The sequence below is a fragment of the Erinaceus europaeus genome, chromosome 3 (assembly GCF_950295315.1).
Source record: "Erinaceus europaeus chromosome 3, mEriEur2.1, whole genome shotgun sequence".
In the NCBI taxonomy this organism is placed as follows: Eukaryota; Metazoa; Chordata; class Mammalia; order Eulipotyphla; family Erinaceidae; genus Erinaceus; species Erinaceus europaeus.
This window is the reverse complement of record NC_080164.1, coordinates 19,613,234-19,629,178: the sequence shown is the minus strand read 5'-3', so window position 1 is coordinate 19,629,178 and position 15,945 is coordinate 19,613,234. Positions and strand designations below refer to the sequence as shown.

Below are 15,945 nucleotides of genomic sequence, written 5' to 3'. Positions count from 1 at the left end.
TGTCAATATTTGGAAATTAGGTTCCCCAATAAAGGAATGTTAAAAAAATAAATAAATAAATCTTAATATATATATATATATATATATATATATATATATATATATATATATGAAAAAAGTATTTGGAAATTAGACAATATATACCTAAGTAGCCTAGTCAAAAAAAAAAAAAAAGAGGGGAAAGGAAAAAAAGAAAATTAGAAAATACTTTCCATTTAATTAAAATAACAACATAACATATAAAAATGTGAGGGGCCAGGTGGTGGTACATTCAACTGAATGTACATGTTACCATGTGCAAGGACCCTGGTTCAAGCCCACAACCCCAACCTGCATGGGGTGTTTTGTGGGGGAGCGGTGAAGCAGTGCTACAGGCGTCTCTATTTCATTCTACCTCTCTATCCCTCTTTCCCTCTCAGTGTCTCTGTCACTACCAAATAAATGTAGGCGTGTGTATGGCATGTAACAAAAGCATGGCATTAAAATGCTTGTCTTAGAAAGTCTCAGAACAATGACCTAAACTTCCACCTTAAGATTCAAAGCAAGCAAAAAGGAAAAAAAAAGATAAATTAAGTACAGAAAATAACAGAAAGTCAATGAAAAGATGCCTCTTTGAAAGGACAAATAAGATTAAGAAACTTCAAAGCAGAGACAAAGGTTAAAAAAGGGAGAGAAGACAAAATTTCAAAATTGTAAATGAAAGATAATTTGTTTTACATTCCCTCAGTAATTTAAAGAACAATAAGAGAATTATGAGAGCAATCCCATGCTTACAAACTGGATGAACGTGAAGTGTTTCAAGTCCTTGAAAAACACATTGCCAAAGCTCCCATCTGAACTGAATTTCTAGTTAAAAATCATTAAAAAAAAAAAAAAAAATTTACTCCAGACCCAGATGAACTGATAATGGCATAAAAACAATCTAAGGAAAGAACCGTATGGACTCTACATAAAGCCTTCTAGAATATGAAAGTGGAGGCATCAATTTCCTATTTGTTTTATAAAGCCTGCATCACCTTAATACCAAAACTAGGCAAACACATTACAAGAAAACTACAGATGGGGCTGGGCAGACATTACAGTGGTTCTGCAAAAAGCCTTTCATGCCTAAGGCAACAAAAAGTCCAGGTTCGATCCCCAGCACCACCATAAACCAGAGCTGAGCAGTGTTCTGGTCTTGGTCTTGGTCTTGGTGTCTCTCCATCTCTCTCTCTGTCTCTGTCCCTTCCTCCCTCCCTCCCTTTCCCTCTCTCCAGCTCTCTCTCTCCCTCCCTCTCTCTATCCCTCTCTTTCTCTCCCTCTCAACTAAATTAACTATTTCTAATTAATAAAATAGCTTGAGTAGACAGTGTAATGATTCAGCAAAAGACTTTCATGGTTGAGGCTCTGACATCCCAGGTTCAGTCCTCAGCAACATCATCCGCCAGAACTAAGTAGTACTCTCATATAAAATAAGCCAAGTCACAGGTTCAATTCCCCACACCACCATAAGCCACAGCTGAGCAGTGCTCTGGTTAAAAATAAAATGATAATAAACAAACAAACAAAATTGTTGGCCCAGGGTGGGTGGGGGAACAGAACTTGAGTGGTGGAAATGGTGTGGAATGACTATCTTATAATCTTGTAAATCAGTATTAAATTGCTAATTAAGAAACAAATAGCCAATTCTGAGCCTCCGGCTCCCCACCTGCAGGGGGTCGCTTCACAAGCAAGCAAGTCTGCAGGTGTCTCTTTCTCTCCCCCTCTCTGTCTTCCCCTCCTCTCTCCATTTCTCTCTCCTACCCAACAGCAACATCAATAATAATACCTGCAACAATAAAACAAGGGCGACAAAAGGGAATAAATAAAAAAATATTTTTAAAGTTTTTTAAAAAGAAAAACTACAGGGAGCCGGGCGGTAGCGCAGCAAGTTAAGCGCACGTAGCGCAAAGCGCAAGAACCGGCGTAAGAATTCCGGTTCGAGCCCTCGGCTCCCCACCTGCAGGGGAGTCGCTTCACAGGCGGTGAAGCAGGTCTACAGGTGTCTGTCTTTCTCTCCCCCTCTGTCTTCCCTTCCTCTCTCTATTTCTCTCTGTCCTATCCAACAACGATGACATCAAGAACAACAATAATAACTACAACAATAAAACAACAAGGGCAACAAAAGAGAATAAATAAATAAATAAATATTTAAAAAAAGAAAAAGAAAAACTACAGCGTTTTGTGGCTGGGGAGATAGCTCAGACCCCACCACACCACGTGGGAGTGCTAGCGCCCTGGGTGGGGGGAGCTTTTCAGTGCTGTGGGTGCCCTTGGTCAATTAAGGAAATCAACCCCCTTCCCACCCTGACAGCCTCGGACAGGGCCGGAGGCGGCCGCCCCGCACTGTACCTTCTGCCCCGCGATCACCACACGGTCGCCCAGCTTCAGGCCCAGCGCAGTGAGCGAGGCCTTGCCAGGGGCGCGGTCGTGGCCTGGGAGCGCACAGGACAGGGGCACGGCGTCCAGCAGCATCTGCCGGATCTCTTTGGCGGTGGCCGCGGCATCAGCCATCTCCAAGGGCATCTCCACCGGGTCCGGGACCACGTCGGCGGGCACCTGCCCTCTGTCATTCTGCACACGGACAGATGAGAGCAGAATCCTTGTGTGGCCACCTCCCGGCCCCACACAGGCTAGCAACATTACTTTAGGAAGTTACGGTGTGCTTACACCATGAAATAGTACTCCGGTGTTTAAAATGATGAAGCATCTCCTCCTTTCTCTTCCTTTTGGATGGAAATTTAAGGCACCATGTTAAGTGAGATAATCCAAGAAGAAAAGGATATATCTCCTTATAGATGGAACTTAAGAACCCAGGACAGAGGGCTGTGGTGACAACATAGTGGCTCTGCAAAAAGACTTTTATGCCTAAGGCTCAAAGGTTCCAGGTCCCATCTCTAGCACCACCATAAGTCAGAACTGAGCAGTATTTTTGTATCTCTCTGTGTCTTTCTCTCTATGCATCTCTCTCATTAAAAAATAAATAATGGTGGTGGGTGTGGCGTGGAACTATATATTATGATCTTGTAAAAAAAGTATTTAAAAAATAAATTAAAATATTTAAACTTAAAAAAGAAACAAGTACAGAGAAGGAAAAACAGAAAGCAAAACTTGCATTGTATTGTGCATGGTGTATTGTACCAAAGCAAGAGACTGGGGAAAGAGGGCAGGGAGCAGGGAGGGGCCTTGGGGTCCTGGTGCATGATGGTTAAAAAGGACCTTAGTAGTGGGTGAGAGTGTTCTGCAGACATCTTTCACAGAGAGAGAACAGCCACTCTTCTCATGTGTCAATAACTCTACTGCCAACCACTGATTCCCCAATAAAAAATCATTAAAAAAATAATAAAGTGAGTAGGAAGAGAAAAAATATTTTAGAAAAATTATGAGTCCACACCTCACTTACTTATTCTGAAATATTTACTGGATGTATACTACCTGCCAGAAACTCTTCTAAGAGCTAAAGACAACATCCAGTGATGGGAGGCTAAAAACAGCATTCAGTGGGGAGGAGAGACGACCCACTACAGACCATAGAACAAGGGGCCAGGAAGGTGGCTCAGTGGCTGAAGCTCGTGATTGCCATGTGCTAGGTCCTGGGCTTGATCCCCTGGCAGTGGATCAAATGGGGAAGCAGTGTTCCAGTCTCCTTCTCCAACTCCTTGCATTTTTAAACAATCAAGTAAAATATATCGTCTATTCATAGTGAAAAGTAGCACGTCTGAGACTCCTAGAACCCCAGATCACATGTGCCCACTGGGACTCTGGTTCTTCTCTCTCTCTTGTGAAACTCTGTCTATGCCTTATATGAAATAATAAATAAATAAATAAATAAATACCTTTTAGTGTTCTATTTATTTTACTTCAATTAGAGAGAGAGAGAGAGAGAAGGAAACAAAAAGAAACCAGAGCCCTGCTCAGCTCTGATGTATGGTGGTAGTGGCACACCTGGTTGAGTGTGCATGTTACAATGTGCAAGGACCCCGGTTCAAGCCTCCAGTCTCCCCCTGCAGGGGGAAAGCTTTGTGAGTGGGGAAGCAGTGCTATGGGTGTCTCTGGTTCTCTCCCTCTCTACCTTCCACTTCCTCTCAATTTCTGGCTGTCTCTATCCAATAAATAAATGAAGATAATAAAATTAAATAAATCTGAAAAAAATTAAAATACCAAACAATAATAATAAAGATGATGCCATGTTCAGGCCTGCTGAAAGAATCCTGTGCCCCTGTCAGTAAACTTCAGAGTGTGACCACTTTTGTGTAAGTACTCACTTGCAGAATACAGGGATGGAGAGAGGGATCTGTGATCTTGGGAGAACCACTGCAGTTCCCAGTGGAGGGAATGGGGGCACAGAACTCTGATGGTGGGAACAGTATGTAATTGTACCCCTGTTATTTTATAATCTTGTAAGCCAATATTCAGTCAAAGAAAGAAAAAAAGAGAGGGGAGGAAGGAAGAAAGGAAAAAAGAAAGAGGGGGAGGGAGGAAGGAGGGAAGAAAGGAAGGGAGGAAGGAAGGAAAGAAGGGAACCATTACTTGTGACCTGAATAGGTCACATACCTCCAGAACTGACCCCCTGCATCTCACCAAACTCAAAACACGCCTCCATCACAGGGGTACGCCAACGGGTGAACTGGCAAAGCAGGCAGGCACCCCACCAGAGCGAGCTGCCACCACCCACACTGCACAGACCACTGGCTCTGCCTAAAACACCCTTCTCCCCTCCCCTCCACCCACGCACACACCTGTGACTCTTGACCAGCTTAAAAACTCAGTGTGTTGGGAGTCGGGCTGTAGCGCAGCGGGTTAAGCGCAGGTGGCGCAAAGCACAAGGACCGGCATAAGGATCCTGGTTCGAACCCCGGCTCCCCACCTGCAGGGGAGTCGCTTCACAGGCGGTGAAGCAGGTCTGCAGGTGTCTGTCTTTCTCTCCTCCTCTCTGTCTTCCCCTCCTCTCTCCATTTCTCTCTGTCCTATCCAACAACGACGACAACAATAATAACTACAACAATAAAACAACAAGGACAACAAAAGGGAATAAATAAATTAAATAAATATTAAAAAAAAAAAAACCACTCAGTGTGTTACCCTCACCAGGAAGTGGCTTGGACAGTTACCAGAATGCAGGCTCATGTGTTCATGTCCCCACAGCACTCTGTCACATCCTGCCTCCCCCATCCCCATCCCCCCATCCCCCCACACAGAGCTTAACACCATGGTCACAGGGACACTGGCTGAGCCATTTTCCTCTCTGACTGGATTCTCTCTGAGGAGAAGCAATTCTGGTTATCACTGACCTCTCCAGGGCCCAGCACCACCACAGGCCAGAGCTGAGCAGTGCTCTGGTCTCTCTCTCTCTCTCATATTAAATAAATAAAATAAAATATTTTAAAAATGAATTTTAAAAAAAACATTGCCTCATAAGGATCCCAGTTCAAGCCCCCGGCTCCCCACCTGCAGGGGAGTCGATTCACAAGCGGTGAAGCAGGTCTGCAGGTGTCTGTCTTTCTCTCCCCCTCTCTGTCTTCCCCTCCTCTCTCCATTTCTCTCTGTCCTAGCCAACAGTGACAACATCAATAACAGTAACTACAACAATAAAACAACAGGGGCAACAAAAGGAAATAATAATAATAATAAATGAAATTTAAAAAAACATTGCCTGAGAAAGTCATTGTTGTGGGTATAAGGAAAGAGCCACTTTCAGTGAAGACAGTGAAATACCAATGGGTTGAAAGATAATGAAATTCACTTCTGTTGTGCTGACTTTGTAAATCACTGAGATTTTTACCGAAAAAAATTAATTTCTCCTTTATTAATTGCAAGGGCTTAGTCCATCTCAAATGTGCCACCTTAAAACTGTCTCCAACTCCTTCTGACCACTAATCAGAGAATACCACTTTTTGCAAAAAAAAAAAAATTCAGCAGGCAATATAGACATGTAGCTTTAACATACACATTCCAGTTTAATAGCTTAAAAAAAAATCTAAGGCCTCAGTGAGAGAGAATTAAACTCAAAGATGATGATGACCCTGTGAGTATTTTTACTCACCAGGTGACAGCAGTTTTGCGGAGCTTCTCCGCATCAGAGGACGGAAATTCACTGGCTGAGCCTGAAATTGATCTGGGAGCAAGCTTCTCACCATGACTTTTCATGTGCAGCACAAAAATATAAATTTTGGGAAGTTGGGTGGTAGCACAGTGGGTTAAGTGCACATGGTGCAAAGTGCAAGGACCGGCACAAGGATCCCGGTTCGAGCCCCTGGCTCCCCACCTGCAGGGGGGTCCCTTCACAAGCGGTGAAGCAGGTCTGCAGGTGTCTATCTTTCTCTCCTCCTCTCTGTCTTCCCCTCCTCTCTCCATTTCTCTCTCTACCCAACAACAATGGCATCAGTAACAACAATAATAATAACCACAACAACCATAAAACAACAAAGGCAAAAAGTAGCCTTCAGGAGCAGTGGATTCATGATGCAAGCACTGTACCCTGGCAATAATCCTGGAGGCAAATAAATAAATAAATAAATACACAAATAAAGATAAATATAGACATTATTTGCTCATGTAACAGCTCTATAATGACATTCAAATCTGACTCCCTCCCCGGAGAGAGTGTTGGATGCTTCCATTCTTTCATTCATTTTCTTCCCAATTCCACGCTAAGCTCTCACCCTGAATGCGGGATTGGCTCCATGTTCCAGCAAGCATTTCACAGTGGCTGCACACAGGTTACAGGCGGCAATGTGCAGAGCTGTCCCAAAATTAAAGTCGCTGCAGGTGGCATCCACGTCTGCAATTAAGCATCACAAGGGCATCAGCCATAATGTCTTAGTTAGTTGTTATCATGTGAAAGGAAGACAGGCTGTCTGAGGGGAGCAGCGGAGATGGAGGTTTTAATTAACCATTTGTGGGGTTTCTACCACCCACCCCATTTCACAGTGGGATCAAAATCTTCATTGTGTGACCTGACTGATCAATTCTTTTCTTACAATGGTGAAATGGTTTCTACACTAGGCTTCCCATCTAGCACAAACTAAACTGTATTTAAAGAAACACTAATGGTAGGGGCTCGGGAGGTAGCGCAGCAGGTTAAGCGCACATGGCATAAAGTGCAAGCACCAGCGTAAGGATCCTGGTTCAAGCCCCCAGTTCCCCACCTGCAGGGGGGTCACGTCACAGGCGGTGAAGCAGGTCTGCAGGTGTCTGTCTTTCTCTCCCCCTCTCTGTCTTGCCCTCCTCTCTCCATTTCTCTCTGTCCTATCCAACAACGATGACATCAATAACAACAACAACGATAAAAACAACAAGGGCATCAAAAGGGAAAAAATAGCCTCCAGGAGCAGTGGATTCATAGTGCAGGCACCAAGCTCCAGCAATAACTCTGGAGACAAAAAATAAAATAAAATAAAATACATTAATTAATCATAATTATACATGATTATTTTCACATGATTTCACATTAACTGTCCTGCATTTTTTCTTATTGATTGATTGATTGATTGATTTGATAAAGGTAGACAGAAATCCAGAGAGAAGGGGAAGACAGTGAGGGAGAAAGAGAGACACCTTACAACACTGCTTCACTGCTTGCAAAGCTTTCCCCCTGCAGGTGGAGATTGGGTCCTTGAACCCAGGTCCTTGCACATTGTAATATGTGCGCTCAATCAGGTGCACCACCACCCGGCCCCCTGCATGTTTTCTAGGACAAAACAGTAAGGTCATATGGGTTTACATCAGGGACCAGCAAAAGGGTATAAATAGGGCAAGTCCAACCTCTAGTTTTGTAAATAAATAAAGTTTTATTGGAACACATACACTGCTTACATATTCCCTTTGGCTACTCCCATGCTGCAGGTGAGAACTAAGTAACCAGTACCATCACTGCAAACCACCAATGTGTTCAGGACAAACTGCCAATTTGGTAAAGACTGGGTACTGTCCAAAGAGACTTTCTCCCTAACATCATTTAAAAAGTGAGGAGGTAAAAGTTCATTTTATTTATACAAAGCAGAGGTTAGAAACATTCTGAAGGGGCTGGGCAGTGGCCCCCGTCCCCATCTGCAGGGGAGAAGCCTCACAAGGAGAGCAGTGTAGCAAGTGTCTCTCTATCTTCCCTTATCTTCCTCTTCCTCTCTGATTCTATCAAAAAGAAAGAAAATGGGGGAAATGGCCACCAGGAGCAGTGGAATAGTTGTGCAGGTGTCAAAACCCTGGTGACAAAAATTAGCAAGAAGAGACATTCTGGGGTGAGAGTAGATAGCATAATTGTCACGCAAAGAGACTCTCATGCCTGAGGTTCCATAGTCTTGGGTTCAATCCCCCACATAAGCATAAGCCAGAGATGAGCAGTGCTCTGGTAAAAATTTAAAAGAATAATAATGATAACTAAAATTTTAAAAAGAAGAGACATTCTGGAAAATGTATCTATTGAACCATTTTCAAAACATCTTCTAAAGTGGAAAAGTCATTGAATTCCACTTGTATCTGCAAGTAATACCACTATATTCTTTTTCTCAAAAGAAAGAAAACTGACCCACTGAGAGGATCAGAGAAAAAATTAAAATAGCAAGAGAGTAATTTAGACATTCTGGTGTTTAATTTAGGCTATCACTAGCAAGATGGGGGGGCTCAGCCTCTCATAGAGTCACAGAATTTCAGAACTGAGTGCCTTCTAAAATGAATATCGGTTATGACTTCAATCCTTAGCTGTTAGCATCTTGTTGCTCTGTTTCTGGCTACTCATACAAAACAAAAGAAGATATGGCAACGGATTCTATTATACTTTATAAATTCTATGTTGTACTGGGGGACTTGCAGAGATATAAAAACCCAGAGGACACTTTATTTTTTCTTTTGCATCTCCTTGTAATAAACCTATTGTGAAAAGATTGTAGTTAATTTTCAATAATGTTTGACTGTTCCTTAAAAAAAAAAAAAAAAAGGCTAGGAAGTCAAGTGGAACAAGATGAATTTGACGTTAAAAAAGAAAAGAAACTCTCTGGGTTATAATTTTTATGATGCTAATAAAACAATCATTTAATAGCATCAAAGGGTGATCTTCCAGAGGGGGTGGGGGAACTTACCTTTGGGTTTTGATGTCTTCAGAATCACTCGGATAAGCTCAGGGACGTCAAAGTAGGCAGCGTAGTGCAGCGCGTTCATGTTGGTCCAACGACTCCGCAAACTGGCGTCTGCTCCCAGGTCAAGAAGCTGAGACGCAAACTTTACCGCTGTGTCAACATCACCTAAAGAAGGGGGTCTCGATTATTCTTTTATTCCGCAGAAATGTCAGGTTCCAATGGATGCAAGGCTTCCCCATTTAAAGAGTCAGAGCAGGCCAGGTGGTGGTGCACCTGTTACCATACACAAGGACCTGGGTTCAAGCCCCCACCCCCCCACTCCTCACCTGCAGGGGGGCAAGCTTCATGAGCAGTGAAGCGAGTCTGCAGGTGTCTCTCTGTCTCTCTCCCTTTCTATCTCCCCACCCACTCTCAGTTTCTCTTTGTCCTGTGGTCTGGGAGGTGGTGCAATGGATAAAGTGTTGGACTCTCAAGTATGAGGTCCTGAGTTCAATCCCTGGCAGCACATGTACCAGAGTGATATCTGGTTCTTTTTCTCTCCTTCTATCCCTCTCATTAATAAATAAATAAAATATTTTTAAAAATTTAAAAGTTTTTTCTCTCTGTCCTACCAAATAAAATTTTTTTTTTAATTTAATATTTTCTTTTGGGACCGGATGGTGGCACACCTGGTTGAATGCATATGTTATAATCCACAAGGACCTGGGTTTGAGCCCCAGTCCCCACCTGCCTGGGGGAAGTTTCGCAAGTGGTGAAGCAGGGCTGCAAATGTCTCTCTGTCTCTCGTCCTCTCTATCTTACCCTCCCCTCTCCATTTCTGACTATCTCTATCTAATAAAGATAATAAAAACAGGGAAAAAAGGAAATATTTTCTTTTAAAGTCAGAGCAAAGAACATATTCCAGATACACTTACACACACACACACACTTCATTCACAGGGAGTTTACTCCAGGAACCAGTTACACTTACACACACACACACTTCATTCACAGGGAGTTTACTCCAGGAACCAGATACACTTACACACACACACACTTCATTCACAGGGAGTTTACTCCAGGAACCAGTTACACTTACACACACACACACTTCATTCACAGGGAGTTTACTCCAGGAACCAGATACACTTACACACACACACACTTCATTCACAGGGAGTTTACTCCAGGAACCAGATACACTTACACACACACACACTTCATTCACAGGGAGTTTACTCCAGGAATTTTATCAGACCCGGATAAACTGTGGATCAACACTGAGCTCGCAAGACATCTGTCACAGCAGATTGCATTGTGAATTAAAGTCTTTCTCTTTTCTTTCTTTCTATTTTATTTTTAATTTTTTATTTATTATTGGATAGAGACAGAAATTAAGAGGGGAAGAGGGAGTCGGGCAGTCCTGCAGCAGATTAAGCGTACGTGGCACAAAGCACAAAGACTGGCATAAGGGTCCTGGTTCGAGCCCCAGGCTCCCCACCTGCAGGGGAGTCGCTTCACAAGTGGTGAAGCAGGTCAGCAGGTGTCTATCTTTCTCTCCCCCTCTCTGTCCTATCCAACAACGACAACAATAATAATGACAACAATAAAATAACAAGGGCAACAAAAGGGAATAAATAAATAAATAAATAAATTTTTAAAAGAGGGGAAGAGGGAGCTAGAGAAGGAGAGAGACAGAGAAACACCTGAATCTCTGCTTCACCACCTGCGAAGCTTTCCCCCTGCAGGTGGGGACCAGGGGCTTGAACCTGTGTCCTTGCGCACTGTGATGTGTGCGCTTAACCAGGGGCACCACTGCCTGCCTCCCTTGTTTTTCCTATCTTTCTTTCTTCCTCTCTTTTTTTATTTTTTTCTTTTATATTTCCCACAGCACTGCTCAGCTCTTGCTTATGGTGGTGCTGGAGATTGAACCTGGGAATTCAGAGCCTCACACATGAAAGTTTTTTTTTTTTTTTGGGGGGGGGGAGTTGTTTGTTGTTTGTTTGGTTTTTGCATAACCATTATGTTATTTATGGATGAAATTCTGACACAACCTAAAAGCTCAATCATAAGAGACTATTTATACAAATGAAGAGTCAATTGTGTACTGAGTCACTATGAAGTCACTGGAAACATGGTCCTGGACCCACCTAAAGGTGCCCTGTGGACCACTGTCAACCTACATGGCAACTTCCTTCTGCTAGTCACATTCTTTTTCCACTACTGCTTTTTCTGAATAGCTGACTTGAATGTAAGGAGATGCTTTTTGAAAAAAACTCGGATGTATTTCATGTCTTTGACTCATTTTTTTTAAATTCATTTTTATTTTACAAAAGTGTCAATTCAATGTAAGTTGGAATTTACATTCCAACTCATGAGCACAAGGACTCATGAGGACCCAGGTTCAAGCCCCTAGTCCCCATCTGCAGCAAGGATGCTTCACAAGCTGTAAGGCAGTGCTGCAGGTGTCTGTCTTTCTCTCTCACTCTTGAATAAAATAGAAAAGAAAAGGAAAAAATGGCTTCCAGGAGTAGCAGACTAATTGCTGGCTCCGAGTCCCAGTGATAACTCTGGAGGCAATAAGTAAATAAATAATGTTGGTAAAAACAGTGAAGCTGAGAATGCCATTTTTGGAAAATTAACAGACTTAATGAAAGGTACAGACCTTCAGCTAAAGACTGGGGCTTGCAGGGAGAGGGAGGCCTAGAAAGCTGGCCTTACTGAATCAAGTCTTGCTATAAGCGCTCACGAAGGTTCCAGAGTGTTAGGAAGGATTCTTGCTCAGCGTGAAAATTGTCTTAGAAATGTTGGGTGCCCTCCCAGGGCCTGGTGGGCATAAGCACAGATCCTACAGTCACAAACACACATGCTCCAAGCCGTCACAGGTATGTACCACACACTTACCAATTCCATGAGCTCCAGATTTGCAAGTGTAATGTAAAAGAGTCATATCTGTCAGTCCGTCTCTGTCGTTCACATTGCAGCCTCTTTTAAGAATCTTAAAACAAACAAACAATAGGGAAGATTACAACAAACTACTGAAACCAACTGATTGCAATCCATGCTAGGAGGCCACATAAGACTATCTTATCTGAATTAGCTCTCCACAAAAGGGCTGGCTAGAACTGGGTAAGTGATGCACTATGCTGCTCAAGAAACCCAGGTGTTCTGTCACCTTCCCCTCCAGTGAAACAAACATTTTAGCCAGGGAGGTACTTCCAGAGACAGAGCATATGTTTTGCAAACATGAATTTGATCCTAGCACTACATATGGCCAGAGAGGGGCACTGGTGCATGTGTGCATCTCTCTCTCTCTCTCTCTCTCTCTCTCTGTCTATCCCTCTCTTACTGCATAAATATTTTTAAATATTAAATTATGCTTAAACCTAGATCTTTAACAAACCACCCAAAAGTACAGGTAAAACATGGTGATAATAAAATCATCTGTCATGAAATGTACATTTTAAAGTTCACAAAATCAATTCACACAAAGGAAGAGAATATGAAAATTGCCTGTTCCTGCCAAGAATCTATAGTGTCAGAACTTCAGGTATAAATAAGTGTGGGTTCAATGAAAGAAAGCACACCATGAACTCACTGCTCTATAGTGTGTAAATATCATCAGAGCTTGCTCAGCTCTGGCTTCTGGCAAGATACTAGAGACTGAACCTGAAGCCTCAGAGTCACAAGCATAAAAGTCTCTTTGCGTACCCATTATGCTACCTCCTCTGTCTTCTACAAAAATCCATCACAGCATAATACTGGAATCTTTACAAGGTTTCTCCTTTCTCACCATCTTTGCACTCAGATGGGAAGAAATCCTATAACATTTACAACCTAATGATACAAAACATAAAATGTCCTGTCCCTTACCTCATTTCCAATGATGTCAATGTTTTGCTGAACCTGTGGAACCCACTGTCTTAAAATGGCAAACAATTCAGATACAGATGTTTTAGGATCAAAGAGAATTTCCTGGCATGATGTGTCATTAGGATCAAAGAAAGAAAACTCTGAAATTAAAAAGGTATAGATTAAATTTAGAAGATGTTCCCGGTCAATCTATCAAAAAATAGACAAGACCTGGATTTAAATTATACAAATATTTCTGGCACCACAAAGAGCAATGTACTGTAAGCAATGCTCAGAACCACAGGCAGGCTCCCCAAAACACAGGTGGCATTCCTGAATTGTCATGGGAATAAGATTTCCATTTATCCCACCACATCTTAGTGCAGAAACTGTGAGTATACAAGCCCTGGTCTCAAAGCTGAGCTTTCTAGGGCATAGAAAATTCACCAAATTTTATCCTTATTTTATGTCCCCAAAACACAAAGATGTGATGGACAGGGGACTCATGTCTATGACTAAGGCATACTTAAGAGAAAGAGCAAGATACCAGCGAGGTACAAGGACAGTGTAGAGCTCTAAATTTCCAGATAGCAATGTGCTCCTCTGTGTTCACAAAAGAAGCATAGAGAAAAAATTCAGTATCCATGTGGACAAGCACCTTGCCCAGATTCCTAAACATAGATCTGAATCCATTTTTGCAAATTATAGCTGACTGAATTTGGGATGTTCTAATCCATTCAGCCAATAAATATTTGTAGGTCAGTCACTTTTGAAGGTATTGGACATTTCTAGTAGAGAAATTTCTAGTATATACCTCAATGTGGTATATACAAGAGACACAATCAATGCTACAATAAGCATTAAGTGTTATTCTAGCACTGGTTTTATTAGAAAAAAAAAATTGGGAAACTGAAATGTCTCCTGAAGAAGTAAATAAAATATGATATATTCACAGAAGGGTTTTATGTCTTATAACTGAGTCATGAATTGATAAGGATAGGTCTCAAACAACTTATTGCCTAGTAAATTAAGTTGCAGAATGATTTATAACATCTTTCATCTGCATAAAATTATAGAAACATGAGGGAGTCGGGTGGTAGTGCAGCGGGTTAAGCGCACATGGTGCAAAGCACAAGGACCAGCTTTAGGATCCCGGTTCGAGCCCCCGGCTCCCCACCTGCAGGGGAGTCACTTCACAGGCAGTGAAGCAGGTTGCAGGTGTCTGTCTTTCTCTCCCCTCTCCGTCTTCCCTTCCTCTCTCCATTTCTCTCTGTCCTATCTAACAACGACATCAACAACAACAACAATAATAACTACAACAACAATGAAAAACAACAAGGGCAACAAAAAGGGAAAATAAATAAATATTTTTTTAAATTATAGAAACATGAAACAATACTATATGTTGTTTCTGAATACTCACATATGTAGCAAAAGCTTAACAGTGCTGTTGTCTGTAATATTCACACTAAATATGAGACAGTGGCTATCTCTGGGGCAAAACAGGAAAATGAAGGGAATTTCAATTTACCTTTGAAGTTTTATGTCTCCAGTGAAAATATGAACGACAGGCTGGGAGTATGGATCAACCTGTCAATGCCCATGATCAGCAGGGAAGCAATTACAGAAGCCAGACCTTCCACCTTCTGTACCCCATAGTGACCCTGGGTCCATGCTCCCAGGGGGTTAAAGAATAAGAAAGCTATCAGGGGAGGGGATATGGAGTTCTGGTGGTGGGAATTGTACCTCTTATCCTATGGTCTTGTCAGTGTTTCCATTTTGTAAATTAAAAAAAAAAACTTTTAAAAAATAGAAATAAAATATGAACGAAAGTAAACATGACAAAATTATGATATCCATCGATTCTGATGGTAGGAATGTGATGTCTCCTATCAGCATAGTTTCTGTGCTTTTAGTGAATTTCCTGTCCAACATATGGAAACAATGAGGAGGTCTCCATGTACAACAACAATAATGAGTATCAAACATGTAAGACTTATTTTAAGTCTCACAAATTTGGAGCTTAAGTGAAGAGAGATTCATTATATTCCTGGATTGGAAGATAAAAAACATTTAGAGTTAAAGCTCAATTTGCCTGAGAGCAATTATTTAAAATAATTTCTGCTCTAATCAGAAATCTCACCAGGATTCAATTTGTGAGAGACAAGCCGACAGAATTGTTTTACTGTTCTTCTGCGCCAGAGTTTCTGAAACATCAACGTAAATAGGCATCACCTAGAGCTCTTGTTACAGTGCAGACTCTGATCCGCTGAGCCTCAGGGGGATGTGGGGCCGCCTTTCTAACAAGCTCCCAGTGACACTAACACTATTCGACTACGGACCAAACTTTGAGCAGCAAAGATCTAGAAAGTCAACATAAGAGAAATAAGCAAGAACATTGGAACCAAGGAGAAAAGTGGCCAGGATGGCAGGGGCTATGACATGGGGCCACTAGTATAGACCCACATATCAATGCTGTGGTAATCAGACAGTTCATTTCAGTCATGATAATATGCTTTTTCCCCAAAATCATTTCATTGGGGGAAATAACGGTTTACACAACAGATGTTGATGCATGAATATAGTTTCTTATCTCCCCTTGGTAGGTGTCTGCACACCACTCCACCACTTTGGCTGTTTGGTTGTTTTGGAAGGAAGGGCAACTCTGCCCCCAGCTTTCATCACTCCATCTTTTTTTTTTTTGCCTCTAGGGTTATTTTGGGGGCTCGGTGCCTACATTATGAATCCACTGCTCCTGGAGGCCATTTTTTTTTCCATTTTGTTACTCTTGTTACTGCTATTTTTGTTATTGTTGCTATTGCTGTTGGATAGGACAGAGAGAAAGCAAGAGAAGATGGGAAGACAGAGAGGGGGAGAGAAGGATAGACACTTGAAGACCTGTTTCACCACCTGTGAAGCGACACCCCTGCAAGTGGTGGGAGGGTCTCTCTTCACCATCATGTCCTGGGCAGCTTAACTGATACACTTTATGTAGATTATCTGTTGAATCCTCATAAATACCATA

At 42.1% G+C, this 15,945-nt stretch overlaps 1 protein-coding gene across 6 annotated transcripts in view; it reads right to left on the bottom strand.

Annotated features, from left to right (window-relative positions):
* CLIP4 (CAP-Gly domain containing linker protein family member 4) overlaps window positions 1-15,945 on the bottom strand; it is a 112,171-nt gene that overhangs the window by 47,173 nt on the left and 49,053 nt on the right. For 4 of the 6 annotated variants that reach the window (XM_060186813.1, XM_060186811.1, XM_060186809.1 and 1 more), the window contains exons 3-7: window positions 12,942-13,081; window positions 11,973-12,066; window positions 9,093-9,254; window positions 6,681-6,799; window positions 2,371-2,592 (exon numbers count right to left, since the gene is read on the bottom strand). In XM_060186813.1, coding sequence (XP_060042796.1) covers window positions 2,371-2,592; window positions 6,681-6,799; window positions 9,093-9,254; window positions 11,973-12,066; window positions 12,942-13,081 — 737 coding nt within the window. Of the gene's footprint in view, window positions 1-2,370; window positions 2,593-6,680; window positions 6,800-9,092; window positions 9,255-11,972; window positions 12,067-12,941; window positions 13,082-13,200; window positions 13,243-15,945 lie in introns of those variants that run through there. The other 2 variants (XM_060186815.1, XM_060186814.1) reach the window with 2 other exon arrangements.